This window comes from Crocuta crocuta, unplaced genomic scaffold (assembly GCF_008692635.1).
Source record: "Crocuta crocuta isolate KB4526 unplaced genomic scaffold, BGI_CrCroc_1.0 scaffold619, whole genome shotgun sequence".
Taxonomy (NCBI): Eukaryota; Metazoa; Chordata; class Mammalia; order Carnivora; family Hyaenidae; genus Crocuta; species Crocuta crocuta.
In genome coordinates, this window is record NW_027533395.1 from 1,458,247 (window position 1) to 1,483,793 (window position 25,547).

General features: G+C 41.1%; 1 protein-coding gene across 1 annotated transcript in view; it reads right to left on the reverse strand.

Annotated features, from left to right (window-relative positions):
* Positions 1-25,547, reverse strand: part of ARMH3 (armadillo like helical domain containing 3) — a 170,625-nt gene that overhangs the window by 119,999 nt on the left and 25,079 nt on the right. The window contains exons 9-19 of the mRNA XM_077748423.1: positions 21,434-21,490; positions 20,314-20,357; positions 18,954-19,009; positions 17,070-17,121; positions 16,454-16,529; positions 14,781-14,874; positions 11,359-11,460; positions 7,912-7,970; positions 4,789-4,854; positions 3,848-3,917; positions 2,720-2,780 (exon numbers count right to left, since the gene is read on the reverse strand). Of these exons, the coding sequence (XP_077604549.1) occupies positions 2,720-2,780; positions 3,848-3,917; positions 4,789-4,854; positions 7,912-7,970; positions 11,359-11,460; positions 14,781-14,874; positions 16,454-16,529; positions 17,070-17,121; positions 18,954-19,009; positions 20,314-20,357; positions 21,434-21,490 (737 nt within the window). The remainder of the gene's footprint in view (positions 1-2,719; positions 2,781-3,847; positions 3,918-4,788; positions 4,855-7,911; positions 7,971-11,358; positions 11,461-14,780; positions 14,875-16,453; positions 16,530-17,069; positions 17,122-18,953; positions 19,010-20,313; positions 20,358-21,433; positions 21,491-25,547) is intronic.

Below are 25,547 nucleotides of genomic sequence, written 5' to 3' on the forward strand. Positions count from 1 at the left end.
CCCCCCCCCCCCCCCACCCCACCCCCACCCCCCCTCCTCCACATAGAAAACTCCCACTGTTTCTTCATGACTCAGGTCAAATGCAACCTTCTCTGTTATCTTCTCTGATGCCCCAGTCAGCATTAGTCACCCTGTGCAAATCTTTCCTTTGTCACTTATCACAGTAGTAGTTAAAGAGTACAGGCCTCTGGGGTCTGAGAGGCTGGAGTCTGAATCATGGTAATGTAACTTACTGGGTGTGTGACTGTGGTAGTCGCCATGCAAGATGGCCCCCAGTGGTCCCCACCTCCTGGCATATTCTTATCTTTATGTACCCCCTTCCCACGCTGTAATATGTGACCAACAGAGACGGTAGATCATTTGAGATTAGGTTATAAAAGACAATATGGTTTCCTTCCTAGACTGCCTCTCCCTTCTCTCTTGGATTACTAGTGTTGCGGGAGGCAAGCAACCCTATCGAGAGGGCCACATGGCAAGGAACTGAGGTTTTCCAACAACCATGTAAGTAAGCTTAAAAGCAAATTCTCAAGCCCCATTAGAGTCTCGGATGCCTACAGGCCCAGCTAATACTTTGCAGTCTTTTGAGAAACCGTATAAAAGTACCCAGCTAAGCAGCTCCTGGATTCCTGAGCCACAGATATTGAGATAACAAATATTTTTTAAATTTTTTTTAATGTTTATTTACTTTTGAGAGAGAAAGAAAGAGACAGAGGTGTGAGTATGGGAGGGGCAGAGAGAGGGAGACACAGAATCTGAATCTGAAGCAGGCTCCAGGCTGTCAGCACAGAGTTCGACATGGGGCTTGAACTCATGGACCAAGAGGTCATGACCTGAGCCAAAGTCAGATGCTTAACCAACTGAGCCATCCAGGCGTCCCAACAAATATTTGTTTTAAACCACTAGGTTTGGAGTCATTTGCACCCAGCAACATGTAACTAATACACCAGAGAAGGGATAGCAACAGCCTAGAATTTACAATAAGAAAAGCTGGCTTCAGGAACGGGCAGCGATGCTTACTAACATAATAACCCTGGGCAAAGTACTCCATTTCCGGAGTCTAAGTTTCCTTACTTGGAAAATGAGAAAACGGCAACTATAACAATAAACTACAAAGTAAATACCATATCCTAAAACTAGAACATAAGATAACCATGCTACAAATAAAGTCTGTGGTATACTAAATCTGATCCCTAAGGTAGGGAGATTCAGAGATACAAGCCTAAAACAAGCCAAAAACTAATCTACTCATCGTTATAAAAGGAAAAAACAAAAAGAAGCAGCAGCTTTCATGGCCTTTCAATTAAAGTATCAAGCTTTTTTTTTTTTAATGTTTTATTTTTTAGAGAGAGAGAGAGACAGCGTGAGCAGGGGAGGGTCAGAGAGAGAGGGAGATACAGAATCCGAAGACAGGCTCCAGGTTCTGAGCTAGCTGTCAGCATAGAGCCCGATGTGGAGATCGAACCCATGAACTGTGAGATCATGAGCTGAGCAGAAGTCGGACGCTCAACCAACTGAGCCACCCAGGCACCCCGAATCAGGCTTACTTCTAAACACCAAAAGAAAATACAAACAGAAAAATGCAAACTGCAACCTACTTAACCTAAACATAAAATTTGCATCATTATTTCAGACCTAGGAACTATATGACATGACCTATAGTCTAAAAATCTAGAGGTCAACTCTATTCAGAGTAAAATCCTTTATTCCTCCCCTAGATCCCAGGCCTGGCATTGGAGTGAGGTACACTGACCTTGCTGCTCACTAAACTACTCTTCTCCTGAAAAAAATGTATGTACTGATTCTGTTGTCAGACTCAATTTAGATGCTTTTTTTAAAATGTTTATTTATTTTTTGAGAGAGAAAGAGCACTAGCAAGGGAGAGGCAGGGCAGAGAGAAAAGGGAGACACAGAATCCAAAGCAGGGTCCAGGCTCTGAGCTGTCAGCACAGAGCCCAATGCAGGGCTCATACTCAGGAATTGCGAGATCAGAGCTGAGCCGAAGTCAGACGCTTAACTGACTGAGCCACCTGGGCACCCCTCAATCTAGATGCTTTTTAAGGAAAAAAGGTAATACATATTTGGGATCACACTAATGTGGTACAGCTATTCTCCGGCACTAACAATAAGAAGAATGCAGAAACAGCAAAGGCTTAAACTTTATTAAAATAGGATGATTTTCAGTTGCCTCTAGTTGTGTTGGTTGTAAAGAACTCGGATAAACAATCTGATCTCAGAAGGCAGGAATCTCCCAGCCAGGACACTACACACATAATATACCTAGCCAACGTGGTTCTGATTACGCTGCTTAGGAGAATATAGGCTAAGAAGCGCTCTCTCTCTCTCTGGCCTTTCCCTACGTCCTAACTACTGCTGATTACTTCGATGCCAAAGCTTGGGGATGGCTAATTGGCCTGCTGGGATTTTGTATCTTCAGATTATAGCAGCCACCCATGATCAGTACTTCAGTGTATAGGCCCTGTTCTCCACGCAGTGCACTTAAAGTGACAATGAAGATATGTGCAGAATCCAAACTGTAGTTTGTACAGCTTCCCCCTTCTGGAAAGATGTATAAATCCAGGCCATAAAATGCTCCCTGACACTTCACACACAAATGTGTTTTTCCTGAAGCAAAGTATATATAGAAATGTTGTGACTATAAATTGCCTATCACTCAATTCTATAAAATAGATTTGTACATTAAGCTAACCATGGTACTTACACATACAGATCCATAGGAAACTCCTTCATCATGTGTGTTACAATAAACTCTACCATCAGGTCTGAATGGGAAAAGGAGAACAATTAGATGAATCAGAATGAAATGCATTCCATGACTTTGAGTTGGGAAAAAAACCTGAGTATACCTTGCACTCCTGCTGAATGGCGACTACTAGCCACATCTTTATTCACATGCACTGAAATTTATTTTATATTAGGCCCTTTTTACAACACTTGCACTACCTGCCACTTGTAAAGTAACAATTAGCTCACTCTCCTACTTCCAGAAGGATACTTTGACCTGCCAATAAATTCATGTACACAAGAGATTTCACTGCACAGATATTTTGTACTATGGCACTAATGCAAAATGCCAGAGGGAAATCATATTCTGAGAACCGAGCAATGAGGAAAGTAGAGAAGAAATTACGAATCACATCTGTATAACTAGAGACTCCACTTTAAAGTTATGTCAGTCTATCTCATCTCACGATCACGCTCAGTTTGACAGATATTGACTGAAATGGTCTGTGGGGCTTTGGTTCAATGGAGGCTTATTATATAGTCTTAATTACTGTTTCTAAAATCAGGTAGATTTAGGAACGAGGGCTGAATATCCAAGCGAAATGGGATTAAGAGTTCAGATCATTCCCCTGAAGAAAATGCAGAATTCTGGGCAGAGAAAATTCTCTATGATACAACCCCCTACTGTCAGCTCTGTCAGCCTATCTCAGCTTAATTTACTCAGAGGAAGATTCTGTCTGAACCTTGAACCCCAAGCCTCCTGGACAGCTGACACATCAATATGAACCAAGAAGAGAGTGAAGACTTGGAAATCTTGATCAGGAAGAAGACATTTTACAAATTTAAATCATGTATCAGCCTTAGACTTACCCATTTGTCTCCCCAGAAAGATCTTTTTCTTTGAACGAGAAAACCCTTTAATTGAGCATTCTATTCACCAGAGTTGTTTTACCAAACTGAACAATAAACATGGTTTCTTAGACCAGAGAAGAAACATAATTAGTAACTTCTCTGAGGAAGAAGCACATCAACCAGGATCTATCTCTCCTCTTAATGTGAAAATCTGTCACTGGCTCAGGAAAATGCCAATTTTGAGGAGACTCACCCAGGACTGCACATACTAAGGGACGGCAGGGAAGGTTCTTGTCCGCTGCCTTCTTCCTGTGTCTCATAGGCTGCACACAAAAAAGAAATGAAATTAGTGGACCCCTGAACTGACATCCAATGGCTCATCACCATGTTCATCATGCAAATAAAATTACTACTACAGAGATGCTACCTTTCTTTTTCTAGTTTTGGGGGTTGGGTGGGGCATGGAGGACTTGTAAATGCTTCTCAGTTATCATTGCAGGCCTGTGACAAAAACACAATTTACAGCAAGGCAACAGCTCCACAGGGCACTAGAGCCTATATACTACAATGGGAAAGCTGTTGTTTTTACTTTGATTTTATCTATACAAGTGACATTACTAACAACAAAAAGAGATATACTGGTATTTTTCTTTGATAAAATAATAAAGAAAAAAAAGAGAAGCAGGTAACTATGTAGAGGCAAGAGTAGCAATGGCAAAAAACAAAAGTTAAGTTTCAAATATAAACTCAACATGATATTTTTAAACATACCTCCAAGTTTTAAGAAATTCCCTGATTTTCCAAATTCAATTTCCCCCACCTCTCAGATAAATAAAGTAGCATGTGTTCTTAACCAATCAAAGGTCATACGATATTTTGCAAATGAAAAGCTTAGGCCCATCTCCTTGTTGAAATCTAAGTTACTGATACTGATAACATTCTAATATTATGCCATGAGAATATGGTCGTGGATCTTTTCATCCTCTCCTGAGTAAGAAAGAGCTCCATAACATGCAAAAAAAAAAAAAAATCCAACAACAGGCATGGGCCTGTTGAACAGCAGTTAAGCAAAAGTCCTTTAGTACAACATTCCACCCACATTTGTTCTAAGTAGGATCAATTTCATCCTCCCCAATGCTGCCAACACACCAAAAATTTCCTCTAAGAAGAAACAAGAAACAAAATCACACCTACCATTCTATGTAAGTTTACTCGAAAGTTCATATTGTCATCATGCAAAAATGCATTGGCATACTGATCCTTAAAAATAGAAATAAAGAGAAAAAGTAAGGAATGAGAGCTATACTTACGAAACTCAGTTTATAATCTATCACACTTGCTACAAATCCTTGGACTTCAAGAACTACTACTTTGAAGGACCAGTTGACGAGCTAATGGGATGAGCCTAGAGTCTTAATGTCAAACCCAACTTAAGCCAGGAGATTTTACTTAGATATAATTCCACAGCGTGTCTCTAACTGGTCAAAAATCTCTCAGCAAATTACAAACAATAAAAATTAAGGCACAGGGACTTGAGGCAAATGCTGAGAGGAATCTGTTTTCTTATTCTCTCTTCCTTCCCATCTGCCCAAGGAGCCTGCTCTGTTTGTGACAGCTTGAAGGTTTTCATCAGGGCTGGAAGATACATGTGCAGACTCCACATGAGGAGCCACAATTAAGAAGAAAGGTCTGTACTCCCCCGGGAATGGGCTTGGCACAACAGGAAAATACTGCTATGCAGGCAGCGTGGCAGCAGGGAAGACCCCATCTATCTCTGGCTTTGCTGAAGACTGATGGAAAATCAAAAACTTCTCACCCATGGATCAGTAATAAACATCCCTTGGTCCTTTCCCAACACTGTTTCTGAAGATGTGACATGCTTACAGACTCCAATTACTAAGCACTGTTACAATTTGTGAAAAACAATTCCTTTAAAGATAGAAAGATTTTGGAAAAGCAATCACAAGCAGTCCACTGCTAATAAATATCTCTTCTAGGAGCACCTGGCTGGCTCCGTCAGAAGAGCATGAGACTCTTGATCTTGGGTCATGAGTTCCAGCCTCATGTTGGATGGAGAGATCGAGAGAGAAAGAGTGTAAGACAGGGAAAGGGGTAGAGGAAGAGAGAGAGAGAGAAAGAGAGAGAGAGAATCTTAAGCAGGCTCCACACTCAGCATGGAGCCCAACTCAGAGCTCAATCCCAAGACCCTGGGATCATGACCTGAGCCAAAATCAAGAGTCAGACACGCTCAATTGACTAAGCTACCCAGGTGCCTCAAGATTACTTAAAGAAATAAAACCTAAAATAATAATAATAATAAGCAGCTCTTCTATAACCAGCAACCCATAACCTGGTGAAAATAGGTCATCTTTTCACAGAGAATACTAAAAGGGAAAAACTGATCGGAATCTTTAATCCATATGGACCACCTTTACTATGTTTCTTGAGAGAAAAGATTAAAATAAGGAACAGTAAAGGGGGAAGTTGAAGAGAAAATTTAGCTCTAAATTGACTCAAGTTCTGCCCATAACCAGGGATCAGCATAAGTGACACTACTTGGACCCTGTGGTTTTCTTTTTACACCTGTGTTGCCACCAAGATTCAGGGTGAATTCAGGCCTAATTAATCCAACTAAAAGAGCCTCCTTATAAAGCACCTCTTATTTTTAAAGTTGGGTTCTTGTTCTTCACCAAACTGCAATCAGCCCAACTTTACTCAGATTCCAATTCCCCTCTTTGGGTTTTCTCTACACCACTTCCCCCAAGAAACTGGATTTTTTTTTTTTTTTAATNAGGCTCTGTGCTGACAGCTAGCTCAGAGCCTGGAGCCTACTTCAGATTCTGCATCTCTCTTTCTCTCTGACCTTCCCCTGCTCACACTATCTCTCTCTCTCTCTCTCTCTCAGAAATAAATAAAACATTAAAAAAAAATTTTTTTTAAGTTTTTTATTTTGAGAGAGAGAGAATCCCAAGCAGGCTCCTCATTGTCAGTTCAGAGCCAGACATGGGGCTCAAACTCACAAATCACGAGATCAAGACTTGAGCCGAAATCAAGAGTCAAACACTTAACCAACTGAGCCACCCAGATGCCCTGGGCTCCTCTTTTCATTTTGCTAAATGCAAAAAACCCAACATGGATAGCTTTCAAGGGGCATTATTATTTTTTCTACAGAGGCGTAAGTCTCTTACTTAAAACTCTTAAGAGCTCGCGCTCCTCCTCTCTCTGCTCCTCCTCCGCTCGTACTCGCTCATGTGCTCTCTCTCTCTCTCTCAAAAGCAAATAAACATTTAAAAAAAATTTTTTTAAGGGGGCACCTGGGTGGTCAGTCAGTTAAGCATCCAACTTCGGCTCAGGTCATGATAGCATGGTTCATGAGTTGAGCCCCACATGGGGCTCTGTGCTGACAGCTTAGAGCCTGGAGCCTGCTTCGGTTTTTGCATCTCCTTCTCTCTCTCTGCCCCTCCCCCACTCGTTCTCTCTTTCTCTCTCTCTCTCAAAAATGAAGAAGCATTAAAAAAATTATTAAACCTTTTTTAAATAAATTTTTTTAATGTTCATTTATTATTGAGAGACAGAGTATGAGCATGGGAGGGGCAGAGAGAGGGGGCAGACACAGAATCCAAAGAAGGCTCCAGGCTCTGAGCTGTCAGCACAGAGCCTGACACGTGACTTGAACTTGAACTCACAAACCGTGAGATCATGACCTGAGCCGAAGTCGGACGCTTAACTGACCGAGCCACCCAGGCGTCCCTAAAAAAAAAAAAACTCTTAAGAGTTCACATCTTCCAGTCTGAAATTATAGCAGTTATCATAACACAATTCATTATTAATTAGTCCAGTAAATACTAATTGAGCCTCTATTACATGCTAGACACTGAGAATATTGAGAATACACTGGTGGAGACAAACTACTCGCTATCAGAGCTTACATTCTATTTTTTTTAACTTTATTTATTTTGAGTGAGTGAGAGAGAGAGAGACAAAGAGCAGGAGCAGAGAAGTGGCAGAAAGAGAGGGAGAGAGAGAGGATCCCAAGCAGGCTCTGCATAGCCAATACAGAACCTGACATGGAGCTCAAACTCAAGAAACGTGAGATCATGACCTGAGCCAAAACCAAGAGTTAGAGGCTTAACCAACTAAGCAACCCAGGCGCTCCTCAGAGCTTACATTCTAGTGGGAGGAGACAGACAGACAAAAAGGAAAGATTTTCTCTCCCAAGCTTTAGGATCCTAAAAGTCAGGAACAAGAGGAGAAGGGCAGAAAAAAGATAGCACTCTGTAAGAGATGGGCTACTATCAGAAGGCTGGTGGCACCTACCTCTGCAATACACGTAAGTATAATCAAACAGAGTTTGCCACTGTGAAGTCGGTGCTCATCTGTAAAGAAAAAATAAACCCTTCTCTCCATATCATCCAAACCATGTTTCTCTACAGAATAAAGATATGTATCATCAAAATGAACATTTCTACCTTCCCCCTCTTCACAAAATTCCTGAATGAAAATCAAAGTTCTACTTGAGTAATTCTTGCTTTTCTACTAGGCAAATGAATTCCCTCAGATTTTATTTCCAAAATATTCTGGCAGTCTGACAGACAACTAGCCACCTTCCTAAAAGCCATGTACTTAATATAATGGTTCCTACTGTCATGGCCCAAATTAGGGCCATGCCCTTTGCTTCCATATCAACCTTTTGCTTCTGAACAGCCAGGTCCCTTCCCACCCCCAACCCCCATCTATGAGCTAGAAACACCACCATCTATACCCGCCTCCCACAAAATCTTGGAAGGGTTTTATAACTGTTCATATCAAACTGGCAGTGGAATCAGAAACAAATTAATTGAAGACCAGGGTCCAGCCCATGCCTTTCCTTGTACTGCGCACACTATTTATGACCAGGAAATCTGTGAACACTTCATCATTTTTCTTTCCTTCCTGCCAAAGTTATTCATTCTACAAATATTTACCTAGTACCTACTATGTGGCAGGCACCGTGCTAGGCATTACAGATATAGCACTGAACTAAACAAAGGTACCTGGTCTCCCAGGACCCACATTCTAGTTATGAAAAAAGAAGGTAGCCTCAGCAGCAGGGCTCCAGGCCCACACAAATGACCAAGAAAGAGCTACTCCATCACTGCCAATTACCCGAACCATGAGAGCATATTTACTTTCCAGGATCTTTGCGGGTGAGGGTGTGAAACGGAGGCAAAAAGAGGGTTCATGCCAGCATATCCAAAATGGACAAATGGTTTATGATGTTTCACATTAGCTTTAACAGGACCCAGACTGAAATCCATTCCAAGAGGTGATCTATTAACAGATTACAGTGCTACAGAAATGAGCTAATAGAACTCACCCTGACATTAATCTGCTACTTCCTCAAAGATAAAATCAACAAAAACCTGACAATTAGAAGACAAAATGGGGGTTGTGGTCCAGAAATACATTCATCTCTTCTCCTAGACAGTGTAAATAGAGTAATGATAATACTTACCTGACATTCCCCAGACCTTACATCAGAGCTCCTAGGCAGAGAGAAGAGAAATGCCTCCACCTATGCAAAACTAGATTCCAGAGACTCCTACCTATCTGTAATTTCTCTGGCACTATCCTCCCTTTCCCCAAAAGCTGATAAGCAACTCCTGTGAAAAAGCCTGCAGCTATCTCTCCACTTAAAAAAGAAAAAAAAGTGTTTCTGAATACAAAAATAAGGCATATTTCATCATAAACTTTTTTAACTCAGAAAAGCACAAAAAAAGGACAATAAAAACGAAGTTTAATCACTCCCACCCAGATATCCTAACTGGTAAAATTCTGGTGAATGAACTTTAAAGTCTATGCATAAATATATATATATATATATATATACATATATATATTTATATGTATATGCACATATACATTTTAGATATACATACATATTTTTAATATTTTTCTTCATGTCTATTTACTTTTATTTTAGACAGAAAGAGAGCAAGAGCACACATACACGACCAGGGGAGAGGCAAAGGAAGGTAGTTGGGGGTAGAGGGAGATGAGGAGGGGCAGAGGGAGAGAGAGAATCTTAAGCCGGCTCTGTGCCCTGTGCAGACCCCAAGGTGGGGCTCTATCCCACAACCCTGGTATCATGACCTGAGCGGAAATCAAGAGTTGGATGCTGAACAGACTGAGCCACCCAGGCACACCCCATCTAATGTCTATTTTAAAGGTTAATCCTTTAACTCCTTTAAGGTGACAACACCCCAAATTAGGAGAACCTCAAGAGAAAAAGGCTTTGAAAGCAGAGCTGAATCAAGGGAATGATAAAATCCTGGAGAATGGAGAGGAGAGGAACAACTGGGTAGAGGACACACAGGTAGCTTCAAAAGTCTGATTTCTTCAGGGTGAGCGGTAGGTTTATATATGTTTGTTTTATTATTATGTTTCATGACTTGTGCTATTTATTATGCTTACTATAAGCCTAATAATTTAATATTCATACATACTAGAAATATCTTTTTGTAAGTATCAAATAATTATATAAAAAAAAGACCTAATATCTGGGCAGGGGGACAGAGCAGAGCCAAGAAAAAGTTGCTTCCATTGCTCCTAAAATCACAATGAGATCCTATCAGTGAGGGCATACAGAAGGTCAGGGGATTAGCAGATAGCAAGAGTTGAGCCAATGCGAAAGCCGTATTTCTTCCTCCGCTCCCCACTCCCTCAGTCTCACAGGAGCCATGTTTGACGTTAATTCTCCATCATACCTAACATTGCCCCTTGTCATATTCAGGCTGCCTGTTGGCAAAGACCAATCCCAGCCTGAATTCAGAGAGACAGTCTGAGACCACCCATGCTACAATTAATCTGCCCTCAATTTTGCCTTCCATTTCATGACAAAAGTGACCAGGACAAAGAGGTTTACAAAATCATTAGAGCCAAAAGTAAGTTCCCCGGGCCTCAATTCACTGTTATACAGCAAGCAAAGCTACAAGTTCATTTGCAGGGTCACATCTATACAGTCTCTTCTGTGGTTGCTATGACATTTCTAGAGAAAGGAAGAGGTTATCCCCCTCAACAAAGGAGAACCCAGGGCCTCAGGAAACATAAATACACAAGAGTCTTGTTATCCTGGCCTGCCAGATCTCACCTGCTGAGTCTCAGAGGCCCAAAACCATCTCTGCCACTCCCACCGGCCTGAGATACATACTGGATAGAGTCTTCTGGGTTTCCTCCCAATCCCTTCTCACACTAGCCCAACTACGCCCCTTCCCTACTACCAGTTAAAAGACTATAGATGTAACAGAGGAAGAGCAGGAGACCAGAGACAACAAACTCAAACTTTTCCAACAACCACTCCCCTCCTGCTTCCACTCTACATCTCTAGATGGGTAAGGACACTTCTGCTTTAAGTATTAAGGGAAACTGTCTTCTCAATCTCACCTCTTCCTACTATACTCGGTACAACAGTCCACGAATTCTCACCACAAGCTGATGCTTCTAGTTCTTGTCCTCACAAGGGAATACTATGNGAGACCAATTTTCTTTCCTGTTCTATTTTTGAAGTACTCCCCCTCCAGCTCCAGGTTTTCCCAACACCACCTAATTGCCATCTGGCAGTGAGAAATCACTGTTTTCCAGTAATCAGGACCATCACCCTATACAGAAGGCCCCAATGGTTCATCCTGTCAAAGTTTCAAAGTATTAATGCTGCTCCTTGATTCTAGCTAAGTAGCTGCCTGCCACAGCTCCTGCTTCCTGAGCCCCCAAAGTAGCCTGCCTTACCTTTGGTGTCCTGCATGACAATCGAGCTGTACTTTAAGAAGGTTATCAGTAGATTACTGGTCTGTACGTCTGCATCCAGTGGGAGTTCCACAGAACTTATAACTGGAATAGAACAGATGAAATGCACTTAGCCTATAACATACTGCATCTAACACTTCTACTTACATAGCCAATTTGCCAGTAGGCAAAGAAATCACAAAATAAACTTTTTCCACAAAAGAGGGAGGACCAAGTGCTTAGCATAAAATCCTTAGCTACTGTTCCTAGGCCTCTAGAGCCCTTCCCACTCCCAAGATTAAGGCCAATCCCCTTCCTGTAATCTAGGAGGCAGGTCTCTGGGAACAGTGCTTTTCTCCCACCAAGGGTCTTTGGATTCTGCTTTTAGCCTCACATAACCCAAAAGTGTTCAGAGCCCTTCTTAAAGGCACTCTGATTTGTACCTAAGGGAAAGATCTGTATTGAATATAAATGAGCCTTGCTTTGATGAGTCTCCTGCTTAAAATAAATGACAATTCATTCCTAATAAGGAGAAATCTTGCTCAGTTTTGAGAATAAGCCTTTAGGCTAGAAATACCTAAAATGGTAGGGAAAAAAGTTAAGACAGAACTACATCCAAATTCTATTACTTAATCCCTTCCCCCGCCCTACCCTCCCCCGCCTCTCGTGGAACCTGAAAAAGAATACCACACTGAAAACAGGTGGACACTTGACTGGGATAGCCTGGAAACTGAGTTTTATATACCCAGCTGCTTACTATTTCCAAGAGAAATTATCCTTTGTCCCCACTCTTTGAGCCACAGTTCTAATGAATAATGAGGGACCAAACCAGGGCTAATCCACAAAGAATAGTCATTCTAACTTTTTGTTTTCTTTTTTAAAGTATGCTCCACACCTAATGTGGGGCTTGAACTCACAACCCTGAGATCAAGAGTCTCATGCTCTATCAGCTGAGCCAGTCAGGTAGCCCTAGAATAGTCTTAATGTAGATTTTTCAAGTTTCTAAGACTTTAAATTAGACTTGGACACTTGTTAACTTTTTTCACTAAGACATAATATAAAAGCAAAAGGAGGCTCATGATGGCTCAGACAAGCTAGAAAATCTATAGCTTTCTGCCTCATTTTTACCTGTGAAGACTCAGCTGAGTTTGGGATATTACTCATAATATGTATTCATAACTATAATGGATCCCTCTGGAGTTATTATAATGTATGCTGAGAACATTTATTAACAATGGGAAACATTTGCATATAATCGTTCCATAACACACAACAAGCACAACAGAAAGCCTTATTGAGAAGAAATTTGCATGCCCAATCCTTGGCTGTTTTCCCAAAGTTCAGCCTCCCAAAACTAACAAAAGACAAATATGTTTTTATGTTGAAATACTAAAAGGTCTTAATTCATGTTATGGGTTAATGACCTGAGACTAACATTTCAAACTACAAGCCTATTTTGAGGCTCAGAGCCCATAATCATTCCTTTGTCCAATTCAAAGAGGAATCTAACTGGTAAGTGGGACTTTTTTCCCCACTCACACACAGCAGTAACTGGAAAACTGTCTTACATAATACGTAGAAATATAGAAGTATATGTATTTTTAGTTTACCAGAAAGTCCTCTCATGCCAAGGCTGAGTTGTCAAATGTCAAGTCTGAGCTGGGAACAAATGTTACATCTAAACTCCTGGCTTTTAAAAATAATGGCTCCAGTGACATACCTTTAAATGTAACTGGGCCACTGAGCACCGCTATACATAATTAAAGACAAAAAAACCTGGAAACAAGGTTATAATGCTTAGGATCCCCATAGAAAGGAAATGAGTTAGGAGAAAGGAAAAAGAACAAATTAGAAGGGATAGAAAAAAATCCCTCATAAATTAAAATCCCCTTCTTAAGGAAGAGTTATTTCTTGATCTTTGGCTTCATAATTCTTCCCAGCAGCCTCTGACAGGGAGGCAGTCATTTAAAAGTGGGCTGACTCCATCTTCCCACTAGAAAAAATAAAAGCTCAACTGGTTGTAGGTAAGTAAGCACAAATCCTGCCATTGCATAATCAAGTGTGTGGGTGGGAGTGTTCACAATGAACAGTTTGAAAGGCAGTTCTCTGAAGCATCCAAACTCCAACATCACATGGAACTCAGATATATGGATATATATACATATATATATGGCTTTTGATATCCATGGTAACCAGGCAGGCTTCATCCTTAAAGAGAAAGAACAGTATTTCCATTGGATTATTCAGTGATCTAAAAAAGCAAAGACAAGTAGGCAATTCTTACTACTTGCTCCTTCTCATTAAGATATTTTGGAATTTGGCTTTCAGTTCTAAACAGATCCAGTTTGCTACCACAGACCTGAGTATCAATGGCACCTTCCTGGCACGCTTCTACCAACACCACTTTTACTACCTCGAAATGCTACTGCCACAGGTGCTGTATTTCAAGGAGGAAGATCAAACAAGGTCATTACACATACAGACAGCAGAGAGGCACAGAGAAAGGATCAAAGTTAGATTTCCTATATTTTTTTACCCAAAATTCAGTATACATTTTAGGTAAAACATCAAGTATTAACAAAGATTATTTTTAGGTTAATGTACTCTATCAAACACACTCAGGTGACAACAAAGTTTATTGGGCAAAATTCACAACTCCTTTCCTGTTACCTTTTTCTCAAGTTCCAACCATAAAATTTATAAAGTGGAAATTTGTGTGCGTGCGTGTGTGTGTGTGTGTGTGTGTGTGTTTTAGGGGTAGAAGTCTTAAATACCCACCAAAGTCCAATTATAATACACTCAAAGCTTGATGTTTTCCCACTGGGAGTGCCGGCAGACACATATCAGTGAGTAAAATCCTAGGTTCACTTTCTCATGCATGTACTCAACTAATATTTACTAAGCAGTGACCATGCCAGGCACTACAATGGATAGACAATAGTGAACAAAACAGACATGGTTCCCTGCCCTGACCCCTATCCTGGATCTTAGTCTCAACTCTCACTAACATTAGGTGAACCACTTATTTCTCTGGCCTCAATTCCCTCATTTTACCAATGGTAAAGCGAGACATTTATTTCAGAGAGATTTTCATAAAGTACCTCATCAGAGCCTCACAAGTATCCTGAGAGTTTGGCAAGACAGACATCGCTGACCACAGAGGTCCCTTTCAGATCTAGCACTCCATGATTCCACAACCATTCCCTGAGGACAAGATGGAGTTATGTGGCTTCTAACGCAGAGAAAAGCACTTGCCTGTCTTTTCCAAAATTTCCACTGGAGCTCCAGAAGTCCTAAAGGACATCAACTCAGACACTTTCTTAAATGAAAGAATTAACAACCGTGTTCTTTGTTCAACACAGCTACGCTCACCCTGAAAGAGTCAAGATCTTTTTAATCAAGAAAACAAGAGGTGGTGGGTTTACCATCAGAGGAGGGCGGCGTGGTTCCAAGTGGTGTGACTGGAGTTGTTGGAGCAGGACTGACAGGGGTTGTCACCAAGCCCATTTCTGGATGACTCTAAAAGAGAACAGAGGCAAGTAAGAAAAGTCATAACCTAGTTCTGAGTATCCTCCCCACAACAGTCTTTCTGGTATTCCTGGCCTCGTCATTAGATGGAATGCTCACTGAAGAGGGACCGCTTCTGCTCTGAGCTCCCATGAGAGCGTGATTCCTGTTGATGCTTGCTAAATTCTAGTAAGAAGCTCTGTGGGCTAGTTTTCTTTAAGCAACTAAGTTCCCATTATATAAGTTTCTCTGCAGAACCATGCAAATAAAAAACTGGGGTAAACAAATACATGAGGTTATTCTACCAAAAAAGGCATCTACAATCCTAACCTGGGAAAGGACTCCTCTCATCAGATCAACCTAAAACACATCTATAGACTGTTGATCACACAGTTGATGAATAAGTGCAGGTGAGGCAAGTGGATAAGAGGTGCTATAGAAACAGCTAGCAGACGGCAGCCTCCCTGTTCCACAACCAACAAGAGTGTACAGTGTAGAAGCAGAGACATGGGGGAGACACCCACACTGGGACCCAAACAGATGACTCCTCTGTTCCTGACCTTCCTTAGCCACCTCTGTCACATTAGCTCTTGAGAATTAAGCTGAGTGGCGGCTATTCCCTTCTCCTCCGCAACAGCTTTTCCAGCCTTTCACCTTCCTCATCCCTCCTTTAACATCAGTTACAGAAACCAAAGAGCAGACAAACATAATAAGAATAGTGGATAAAATCTCTCATGTTCTCAGTCTTGATAAATAAGTGTCCTCACAGGCAGAGCCTAAACCAGCACATTACTTTTTAAGCATGGCCTCATTTTTTGTTGTTGTTGTTGTTAAAACTCAATCAGTGATTCCATCCAAATACATCTGCCCTTTGAGACAAAAGCATAAACAGAAACAAATGTTCTTTTAAAAGAAACCTACATACATATTTTAAACACTCTGACTTTAAGATACAAACACTTTATCAATTTTTAAAGACAGCTTTCATGGCCAGCACTTGAGCTCCTGGCCTATTTTAGTCCCTCTCTACCAACTACAGAAGACATCCTAAGCTAGGAAGTGACCCAGCACTCAGCATTCTGTGACTTCCTGCTTTTAATATGTGTAGGCCATTTTTTCTCCTAACAGCTAGACTTATGCTAGATAGGATAATTTTTACTTTTCTTCTCTGGAAATTGGTGAAATAATAAGACAAGTGGCTTGGCCTCTTTTCTCTCTAGTTGTAATTCCACAGAAGCAGAAAGCCAGACATAAAAATCCATATGGGCAGATAATACCAAGGGATTGCCCATGAGCAAAATGAAATAATCTCAACTTGTCTGGGTTAACAGAATCAGTAAACTGGTCAAATGAGTTAGAAGACTGGTCAAAACCATTAACTTTGCATGTTATCAGGCCCACGTGAGCCCCAGATGGAAACATACATAGTTGAGGACAGCCTGACACAAAGGCAACTGATGCAACTCTTTGTTACTACCACTTCCCAATACAAAGCAGGGGTTAACCGGGCACAGCCAGTAAGGCTTTTCAATGGAGTGAATCTGTATGAAATTCAGGGAGGAGAAGGATTGGAGTTTTTAATATAACCAACCTGGGCTAACACTGTGATGAAGTTGCGATTTAAATGAACAGCTTCATAAAGTGCCAGAAGGATGGCCTCATTGGTTCTAAAGAAAAGAAGAAAAAAAAAGAACAAACTGGAGAGGCTCTTAGAGTGGAAGAGTTAAAACACTATGACCAATAAGATACAGTTTCACCCAAGCTCCCCATTATCGATCCCTTTGAGTTTCTAATGTTCCCTTTATTTCCTTGTTGGTTTTATGTAAAGGGTATAGAGGCAAGGAGTCAGGGCTTTAATTTTAATTCCTTAGGCCTAGTTCTTATTCACTCCATTCCCTATTTTCCCTCTCATTTTTCTACCTCAATCCAGTTAAGTCCTTAACTGGCTCAGACACCCAACCCCCTTTCATTTCATTCCAGAGACAGCTGGGAACCATTTTTCAGCTTCTTAGGGCTCAACAGACATGGCCAAAGTAGTGGTTTCTAAGGGTCCATTATTGTTTATAACCCAAGAAACATTTGATAAATCACCATAAAAGTTTGAACCCATAAAAGATTAGCAAGAGGAAACGTTTCACACTCCGACCCAGCCAGAAAGCCCACACTAAAGTTCAAGTCACCGCACAAGAATGTCAGCAGCCACTTACTGTACTGAGATTTTCTCATGGGCATCTGCTATGAACATGCTGCCCACCTGTGGAAGAAAAGAGGAATTACAGACTTACAGCAGGGAAATGGGAGAGGGGCTCTGTGCCTGTGAAGCCTTTAAATCGTGAAAAAGAAACTGCTTGCAGCCTGAGGGAACAGCGAACTGGCCCACCCATCCTGCAGACCCAAAACAGCCCACTTTCAAGATCTTCAAAGAATCACAAGTAACATAATGAAATAATTAGAACTCCACTAAATTGTCTTTCCTTAAAGGACCTTAAAAAAAAAACAATCAGGACTTTGGTCCAGCTCTCCTTTTCAATGTGTGAGTTTAGTAACCGCTGACACCAAGTAAATGCTAACCTGTCACTCTGCATCTTTCCCAAAACTTGCTTATTTGAAGTCAGAAATTTATGAAGAATACAACAGAAAGCACACTGATTTCGTCCAACATGGACTGGTCTTCGGAAGAATATTTGGCTTTCAGACCAGAGATGTCTATGTGAGACCCACTGTCCATCTTTCAGATCACAAAATCTTTAATCTGTGTCTTACGCAGGGCAGTCAAAGAAGTAAATGGAGTAGGCTGTCTCCAATATGTGTGATATCAGAGGCACTGAGAAAGATGCCCATCCCTCTAAAAATACTTTTCCATCTGCCTACTGATGCTCCCAAACTGAGCAGCTCAAACTTCCTTTGTTTAGTATAAAACTTTTTCTTCCTGACTAAAAGGCTAGGATCCCTGGGAGCAGTATCATTATATCTAACTCATTTAACCAAATACCAACACAGTGCTCATACTGCTCTGACCTCTGAGAGACTTTATTCATTTATGTTTCAGAGTTAAAGAGCTTATCAGATCCTTTCCTGAGAGCAGGCTCTGAGAAAGAAGAAAGGAAGAGGACACAGGCATTGAAGGGAAAAAATTGCCTTTTTGGAGGTCTATTTTTTGCAGTGAACTCAAAAACTGTCTTGCCCTACAGCTGATCACTTGAATGCTAATGTCCACAAAGAAAGACTCTAAATCCACGTAGATTCTAAGACCTGCAAGATTTATCTCTTAAAAGTTAGTCCCAGGTTACCTGGCCCAAAATGCTTATACTGCCAAGGTTGAGAAACCTTATTCAGGAGTCTTGCAAAATGGACCAATCGCTTTCCTAAACTATGGACCTCTCAGTCCATTAAATCTTTAGAGAAGTGGCTTAAATCCACTGCATCAACTCCTCAACTCCAGAACCAGCTATGAGGGATCAAGTGGTCAGAGCAGACAACTAAGGAGCACTCAGCACTGGGCTCAGATCTAAACTCTCCTATTCGATATTCTGTAAGGTCAGTCCTCAAGCACAGCCAGCTTTTCAGGAAGCAAACGTCTGGCTTAATGTATACATTTTTTTAGCTTTTATAAAACTGAATTAATTAATTTGAAAAAAATCAGTCCCAGAGCAATCAGAGCTCTCCTTTCCCTATCTCACTTGGATTTGGAGATCAATAAAAGAGATACAGCTCTCAAAAATATCTGTTCGTTGGGGCGCCCAGGGGGCTGAGTTGGTTAAGTGTCCAACTCTTGATTTTCACTAAGGTCATGATGTCATGGTTCATGCGATAAAGCCCCGCATCGGGCTCTACACTGACAGCTCGGTGCCTGCTTGAGATTCTCTCTCTCCCTCTCTCTGCCCCTCCTCCTGCTTGTGTGCACGCTGTCTCTCTCTCTCTCAAAAGCAAATAAACATTAAAAAATCTGCTCTGAGCTGCTCTCTCCTCATCATGCCATCATCTCAAACATTTAAAGTTCTAAGTACAGATTTGTCTACTCCTGCAGACCTCTTAGATTCCTGAGCAGGACAAATAAATAAATAAATAAATAAATAAATAAATAAGTCGNTTTGTTAAAGCAGAGAAAAAACCACTCTGGTGTTCTTCTTCCTTGTCTTTATACTGCCTGAACAAAAATAACTAAATTCAACTTTATTATTATTTATCAAGTATGTCTCCATCCTTGGCATTCTAGGTAATCAGGACATGGCACTCTGAATTCAGTGACTCCAGAAGCCAAAAGCATTATGACAATCTAGCCACTGCTGTCCCCCCTGCAAGCTAAGAGGCATGCCTCTGCTCTTGAGGCAGCATGTATCAAAACGCCTGGCTACTTTGGGAGAGACTCAGAAAGCAAGCTGCAAACGTGTGAAACTGCTCTAACATATGGCTGATCCAGTTATTTCCCAAACAGACTATTACTTGAAAAGTGTAACAGTGAAATTACTTTAAGGCTGTACAGTGAAAACCTTGTTTGTTTTTAAAGGAAGAGGAGGGAAATCTGTGAGCTAAACTATTTGTGGAGATGGGGCAGATTTGAAATTCCATATCCAATTGTGTGTGAGCAAAGTCTGGAGAGGAACAAGAAAGATACTGCCTGGCCCTTGCCAGGATTAGGAACACTTCTGCTTTCCATTCACTGAGTACCAGATCCTTCCTCATCCAAAGCCAGAGGGAATGCAAGCATCAATGAAGAGAGCCCTCAGAAAAGACAGGGACCCTGGGAAGCTACAGTTGATTCCTGATGAAAAAAAAGCATCCACTAAACAAGAGCTATTTCAGTATGTTTTCTCCTTTTATTTATTTTTTAAGTGTACAAAAAAGTGGTGCTTCGCAACCCTTTTTACATAGAAAATGATTTGTATGATACACTGGGTTAAATGGAAGAGCCTGCTTGTTGCTGGAAAAGGAGTTAAAATACTCCGCAATAAAATACCAAAGGTTGCAAAAGAATGTGTCTAATTGCTTAAATAAAAGATGACGCTAACCTGGTGGCTACTTTCCCCCAGGTATTAGAAACACCCCCTGCTGGGGCGCCTGAGTGGCTCAGTCAGGTAAGCGTCTAACTGTTAGTCTCAACTCAGGTCATGATCTCATGGTCTTGAGTCTGAGCCCCACATCGGGCTCTGCACTGACAATGCGGAGCCTGCCTGGGGTTCTCTCTCTTTCCTGCTCTGCCCCTCTCTCATTCATGCTCTCTTTATCTCTCAAAATAAATAAATAAACTTTCAAAAAGAAAGAAAAAAGAAACAACCTCTGCTAAGGCCATAAAGCTGAGCTTAGAGCAAATACGTTGGCCAGAAGCTAAATTTAGGAATACTCTTCAAGGATAGGTAAGGGAAATTCACCCAAGCACTGGAGCAAACCTGTTTTCTACTCAACCAATTCAAATGAAAATTAGACCCTTCCCTTCTGGAACAGTGGACTTACCTGTTGTACTCAGATAAAGCCTGAGCAATCACAAGCCCCATTCCCTAGAAAGAAAAAGGATAGCACACATCAAATAAGGGGCTGGTGGTGATGCCAGGCCAGGGAAAATACTAATTACAGTCTTGGGGCCCCAGATTTTCCTGATCTGTCTTAATTTATTTAATAGATCAACAAGGCAGGGGGAGGGCAAAACAGAGCAGCCCAGATCACTGACAATTTCACTGGGATCATATTCACCTCAAAAGATAAGACAAAGTTAGAATCTTCAAACAAAAAGCTCTCATATGTCTCTAAAACAGAGTGAGCAACAATAAGTCTCACACTAAATGAAGGTGCATAGAGATGAGCCACTCTCAGACCACAGGAAAACAGGAAGGTAACAGGAAGATGCATCCAGTAAATGTTAAAGTGACTTATCAACTTTCCCCTTTAGAACCTGCTAATAAATATGACACAAAGATCAATTAAGGCCACAGGATGAATCATGTGTGCCTTTTTTCATAAGAGAAATTAGAAGACTGAAGAGGGCAATATGCCTGACACCTGGTCATCTGCTTCCTTACTCAGAGATCAGATATTAGATCCCAAACTTTCAAGGACACATATAGCAGGTACACAGACCATCCTCCATGCTTCGGCTTCACCAAGTTGGGCTGCAAATGCCATCTGGCTAGTTCTACAAGAAGGAATCTCCCATCATTTAGTCATCTAAGCCTTGCTGTGTCTTTTTTTAAAATTTCATCTTTATTGAGGTATAATTAACACACAAAATTGTAAGATATCTAAAGTATACGTCATGGTGACTGATTTCTCATCTAAGCCTTCTTATTCTTAGGAATGTAACTTACTGGCTCTGTAGGATCATCAACCTCAGCACATTATGACATGAAATATAACCAACCATTTCATCATAATTAGCAAACAAACGTCTCTTCAAACCCTCCTCCCATGATGAGAAGAGTAAAGACAATAGTCACAATGATGCTCTAAAAGGAAATACCGATTCCCTCTTTATAGCCAGATGAAATTAACACAATAGCTCTCTGCTCTCTGTTTTAAACATCAAGTAATTAAATAAATGTGACTACTTAAAATAATATACAAGGATCTAGATACTCACATTGAGTGTGGCCTCATCATCCACGATAGACAGCTTCACAATATAAGGATTCACAGACTATTAAACAAGGGAAGAGATTCAAGGTGAGTGTGACCTAGTTAAGAACCCATTAGTTATTTAACAAAGTCTTAACAAAAATGGTTCTATAAGGCCCTCTCTCTATAGCGATGCTCCTAATACCACATCCAACCCATTCTGCCAACTGACTCCCCCCATTTCCAGTAAATCTCTCAGTGTGCATGGCCAACCACCCCCCCCACACACACACACCAGTTCTGTTCTACTTGCAATTTTCTCTAGGCTGGATCAGCCCAGGTCTGTGTCTGCCACTTCTTCCATCTTTCAGTCTTATTTATTTCTAAGAAGTGAACACTCCACGAAACTCTTTTGTCCTATCCTACCAATTATCTGAGGCTATAGGGACAACAGTCTTGGGGGAACATAAAAGCTTCTTTGCCATAAGGCACAAATTTATAAGTTGCTAACTTACAGCCTCATCCCAAAGGCTCCATAACCATTCCACAAACTATACGCAAGGACTGATTCACCCACCCGTAAAACAAAGCCACCTTGGGGGTGGAAAGTGGCAGCTGCTTAACAGCCAGAGAGGCCATTTATGGATCTGATACCCAAATAACACTGCAGGGGAACTGAAAAAAGGGATGTAATTACCCAAACTACAATCTGGTCAGAACACTGGGATTTAATGATTGTCTCATCACTTATAGCATTGGAAGATTTCTTGAGTTTTTCCAGACCAATCTCAGCTGGGCAGCATATGGAAATGGACATATATTTAACTCATTAAGCAGCTGGACCATCTCCTACCAGTGGGATGAGAACCAGCGACCTGCTCACCTTAAAAATGTCCCACACATGGGATGTAAGGAAAGACCTCATCTAGATCAGGCACCAATTTTAACCCAAGGAAAGCAAGGAACAATATCAGTAGTTTTCACAGCAACCAAGAAAACTCATCACTGAGAAACTTAGAAACCCCCCTACATAGACCATATTTAATCAAGGTCCTGAGGGTATCTTTTGAATGTCAACTGGGAATAGAAAAAGAGACAGCTTTACTTTCTTAACAGACCAAATGTTTATAATGTTTTCTATGACACAACCCAAGGAGGTAAAACCCACTCTATCACTTGATCTGAAAGAGGAAGGCTCTCCACACTGCTTCCTAAAACCAACAGTCAAATCCTGCTGATGCTACAGACATTAAACAAGGTCGGGTGCAAGTGATTCCTCGGAAAAGAAAATCAGCAGGAGGCTGACCTAGAGATCCCACGATGAGAGAACAACACTAGATGGAGCAGGCCACCGTTTCTTGGCATAATCTTTCAAAGTCCTTGTCACTCACCATCTAATAGTCCACTGTTTTAGGTAATAATAAAGATCATCTGGGGGCACCTGGGTGGCTCAGTCAGTTAAGCGTCTGACATCGGCTCAGATCATGATCTCACGGTTTGTGGCTTCGAGCCTCGCATCGGACTCTGTGCTGACAACTAGCTCAGAGCCTAGAGCCTGCTTCAGATTCTGTATCTCCCTCTCTCTCTGACCCTCCCCTGCTGATGCTGTGTCTCTCTCTCTCTCAGAAATAAATTTAAAAAAAAAATTAAAGATTGTCTGATTACCAAGAACAACCTATTTTAGCAGTTGAGGAAAAGAGAAGCTGACTAAAAGCAAGGGTTTGAGTTCTAGCTCCTCTACTTACTAGTTGTGACAAGTTAGGCACCTTTATTAACCTAAGCTCAACTTCCTCATCTGTAAAATGGGGATAATATTTTCTTTCTCAGGGTTGCTATGAGACTTAAAAATGAATTAAAATCCTTAAAGTAAAATCCTTAAGTAAAATCCTTAGCATAGTATTTGGTATACAGTGAGGGCTCAACAATGGTAGCTATATATTTGCTCGTTTAAAATTTCATCGTGTTTGAAGGAAAACTTAAGGAAAAAAAAAAACAAGAAAAGGATCAATTTGCAACTGGAAAATAAATGAGCTTGTAATTTCTGGGAAATAGCATGTCCAGTTGGGGACTGAATCATGTCATTACAGGAGAATGGGCCAACCTAGAAGGCCAGGATCTTAATGCTGTGAAAAATTTCTATTTTACCAGATACCGATTTTCCTTAACACTATATGCCTGTTGCGCTGGTCACATTTGTTTAAACTGAAGGTAATCTACTTTTCATCCACAAGACAGAATTACAAACTCTGTGAGCCTGCACAGAATCACTCTAATAGGGTTCTGCCTTTATTTGATCTAAACCATACTCATCATTTTTCATTGGCTTTTTTTTTTTTTTTTTTTTTTGGCAGGGTGAGAGCTCCTCACCCTGATGATGATTTTCATCATCCCGTTAGATGAAATAACAAAAATGGAACACACTATTTCAGGTGAAGAAGAACTATTTACTTTTATTACATGACGTCTTTTCCATCACTTCCATTCCTGAAGTCCAAAACTTTATTTGCCTTCTCCGTGTCTAGATGGGCGCCCAGCCTCCTGGAACCCTCTGCACCTTACTCAAAGGTTCCAGCTTTCCCCATCCTTCATGGGCTGGATTGTGGTGGTAGCTAGAATCTGCTCTCCCTAGCACATACCCTCTCCTACTAGTTTGCATAAAATTTTACCAGCTTTTGGTTTTGCTATGTTCATCTGGAATTCCTCATGTGCCTGTCAAAAACCTTCCTGCTCCATGGTCACTAGGCCTCCTTAATGGTTTCCAGTGAGTGACTCCTATCAAAAGCTGCAAAGCCCAGATAAATTATGCCCACCAGCTTGCCCTTGCTTACTATACTAATTCTTCTGAGGCTTCTGACAGACTAGAGTGCATACCTCACTCCAGAAATATGATTTTCTCTAGTTCCTTGGCCATGTCTAATTTTTCAGGCTGACATTTCAAAGAGCCCTACTGGGCTGAACCAGGTTCAGCTCACATTTAGGAAACCAAGCCATTGTGTCACAGTGGCCTGCACCCAGCAGAATGTTAGGAAAATATTCATTACTGATGATGGTGCTTTCCGACAATGTACAACTCAACTTTCCTTAACTGCATTTTTCCTCTGCTATTTTCTAGCTATTGTAATAAGGCCACAGAGGCTTTTACACATGACAGAGATCAAAATGGCTACCATGCCAACCCCACCAGATCACCAGTAAAACAGGTGTTGGTGACAAATTACATATTTACTAGTAGCGTTACACACAAGTTACAAGTTACTCTGAGAAAATTAAAGCAATCAACTCTTGGGATTTCTTTCTTTCTTTCTTTTAACTCCGGGAATTTCTAACACATGAACACTGCTCCACATATTCCAGCACCTCTTTAAGCATTCCTTTCTCATAGCCTCTCCTTCTCCCATATTCCTCCTTATAAGAATAAGCTCCAGATTTTGTTACCCATCACTCTCAACCTGACTAGGAACCATCTCAAAAATCATTAAGTGGGGGCACATGACCGGCTCAGTTGATGAAGCATGTGACTCTTGATCTCATGCCCCATGGTGGGGTAGAGACTACTTAAAAATAAAAAATTTTAAGGGCGCCTGGGTGGCTCAGTCAGTTAAGTGTCCAACTGTTGATTTCAGCTCAGGTCATGATCTCCCAGTCATGAGATCAAGCCCACCTCGGCTCCATGCTGAACTGAGCATCAAGTCTGCTTAAGATTCTCTCTCCCCTTCTTGCATACATACACTCTCTCTCTCTTAAACAAACAAAACAAACAAACAAATCAATTAATTAATTTAGGGTCAGCTGGGTGGCTTAGTCAGTTAAGCATCCAACTCTTGATTTTGGCTCACATCATGATCTCACGGTTCATGAGACCAAGCCTGGCATTGGGCTCTGCACTCACAACGCAGAGCTTGCTTGGGCGTCTCTCTCCCTTTCTCTCTGCCCTTCCACTCATGCTCTCTCTCTCAAAAATAAATAAACTTTAAAAATTAATTTAAAAATTAATTAAAAAATATAAAATCTTAGGGTGCCTGGGTGGCTCAGTCTGTTGAGTGTCCAACTTCAGCTCAGATCATGATCTTGCAGTTCATAGTTCAAGCCCTGCATTGGGCTCTCTGCTGCCACAGTAGAGCCTGCTTTGGATCCTCTGC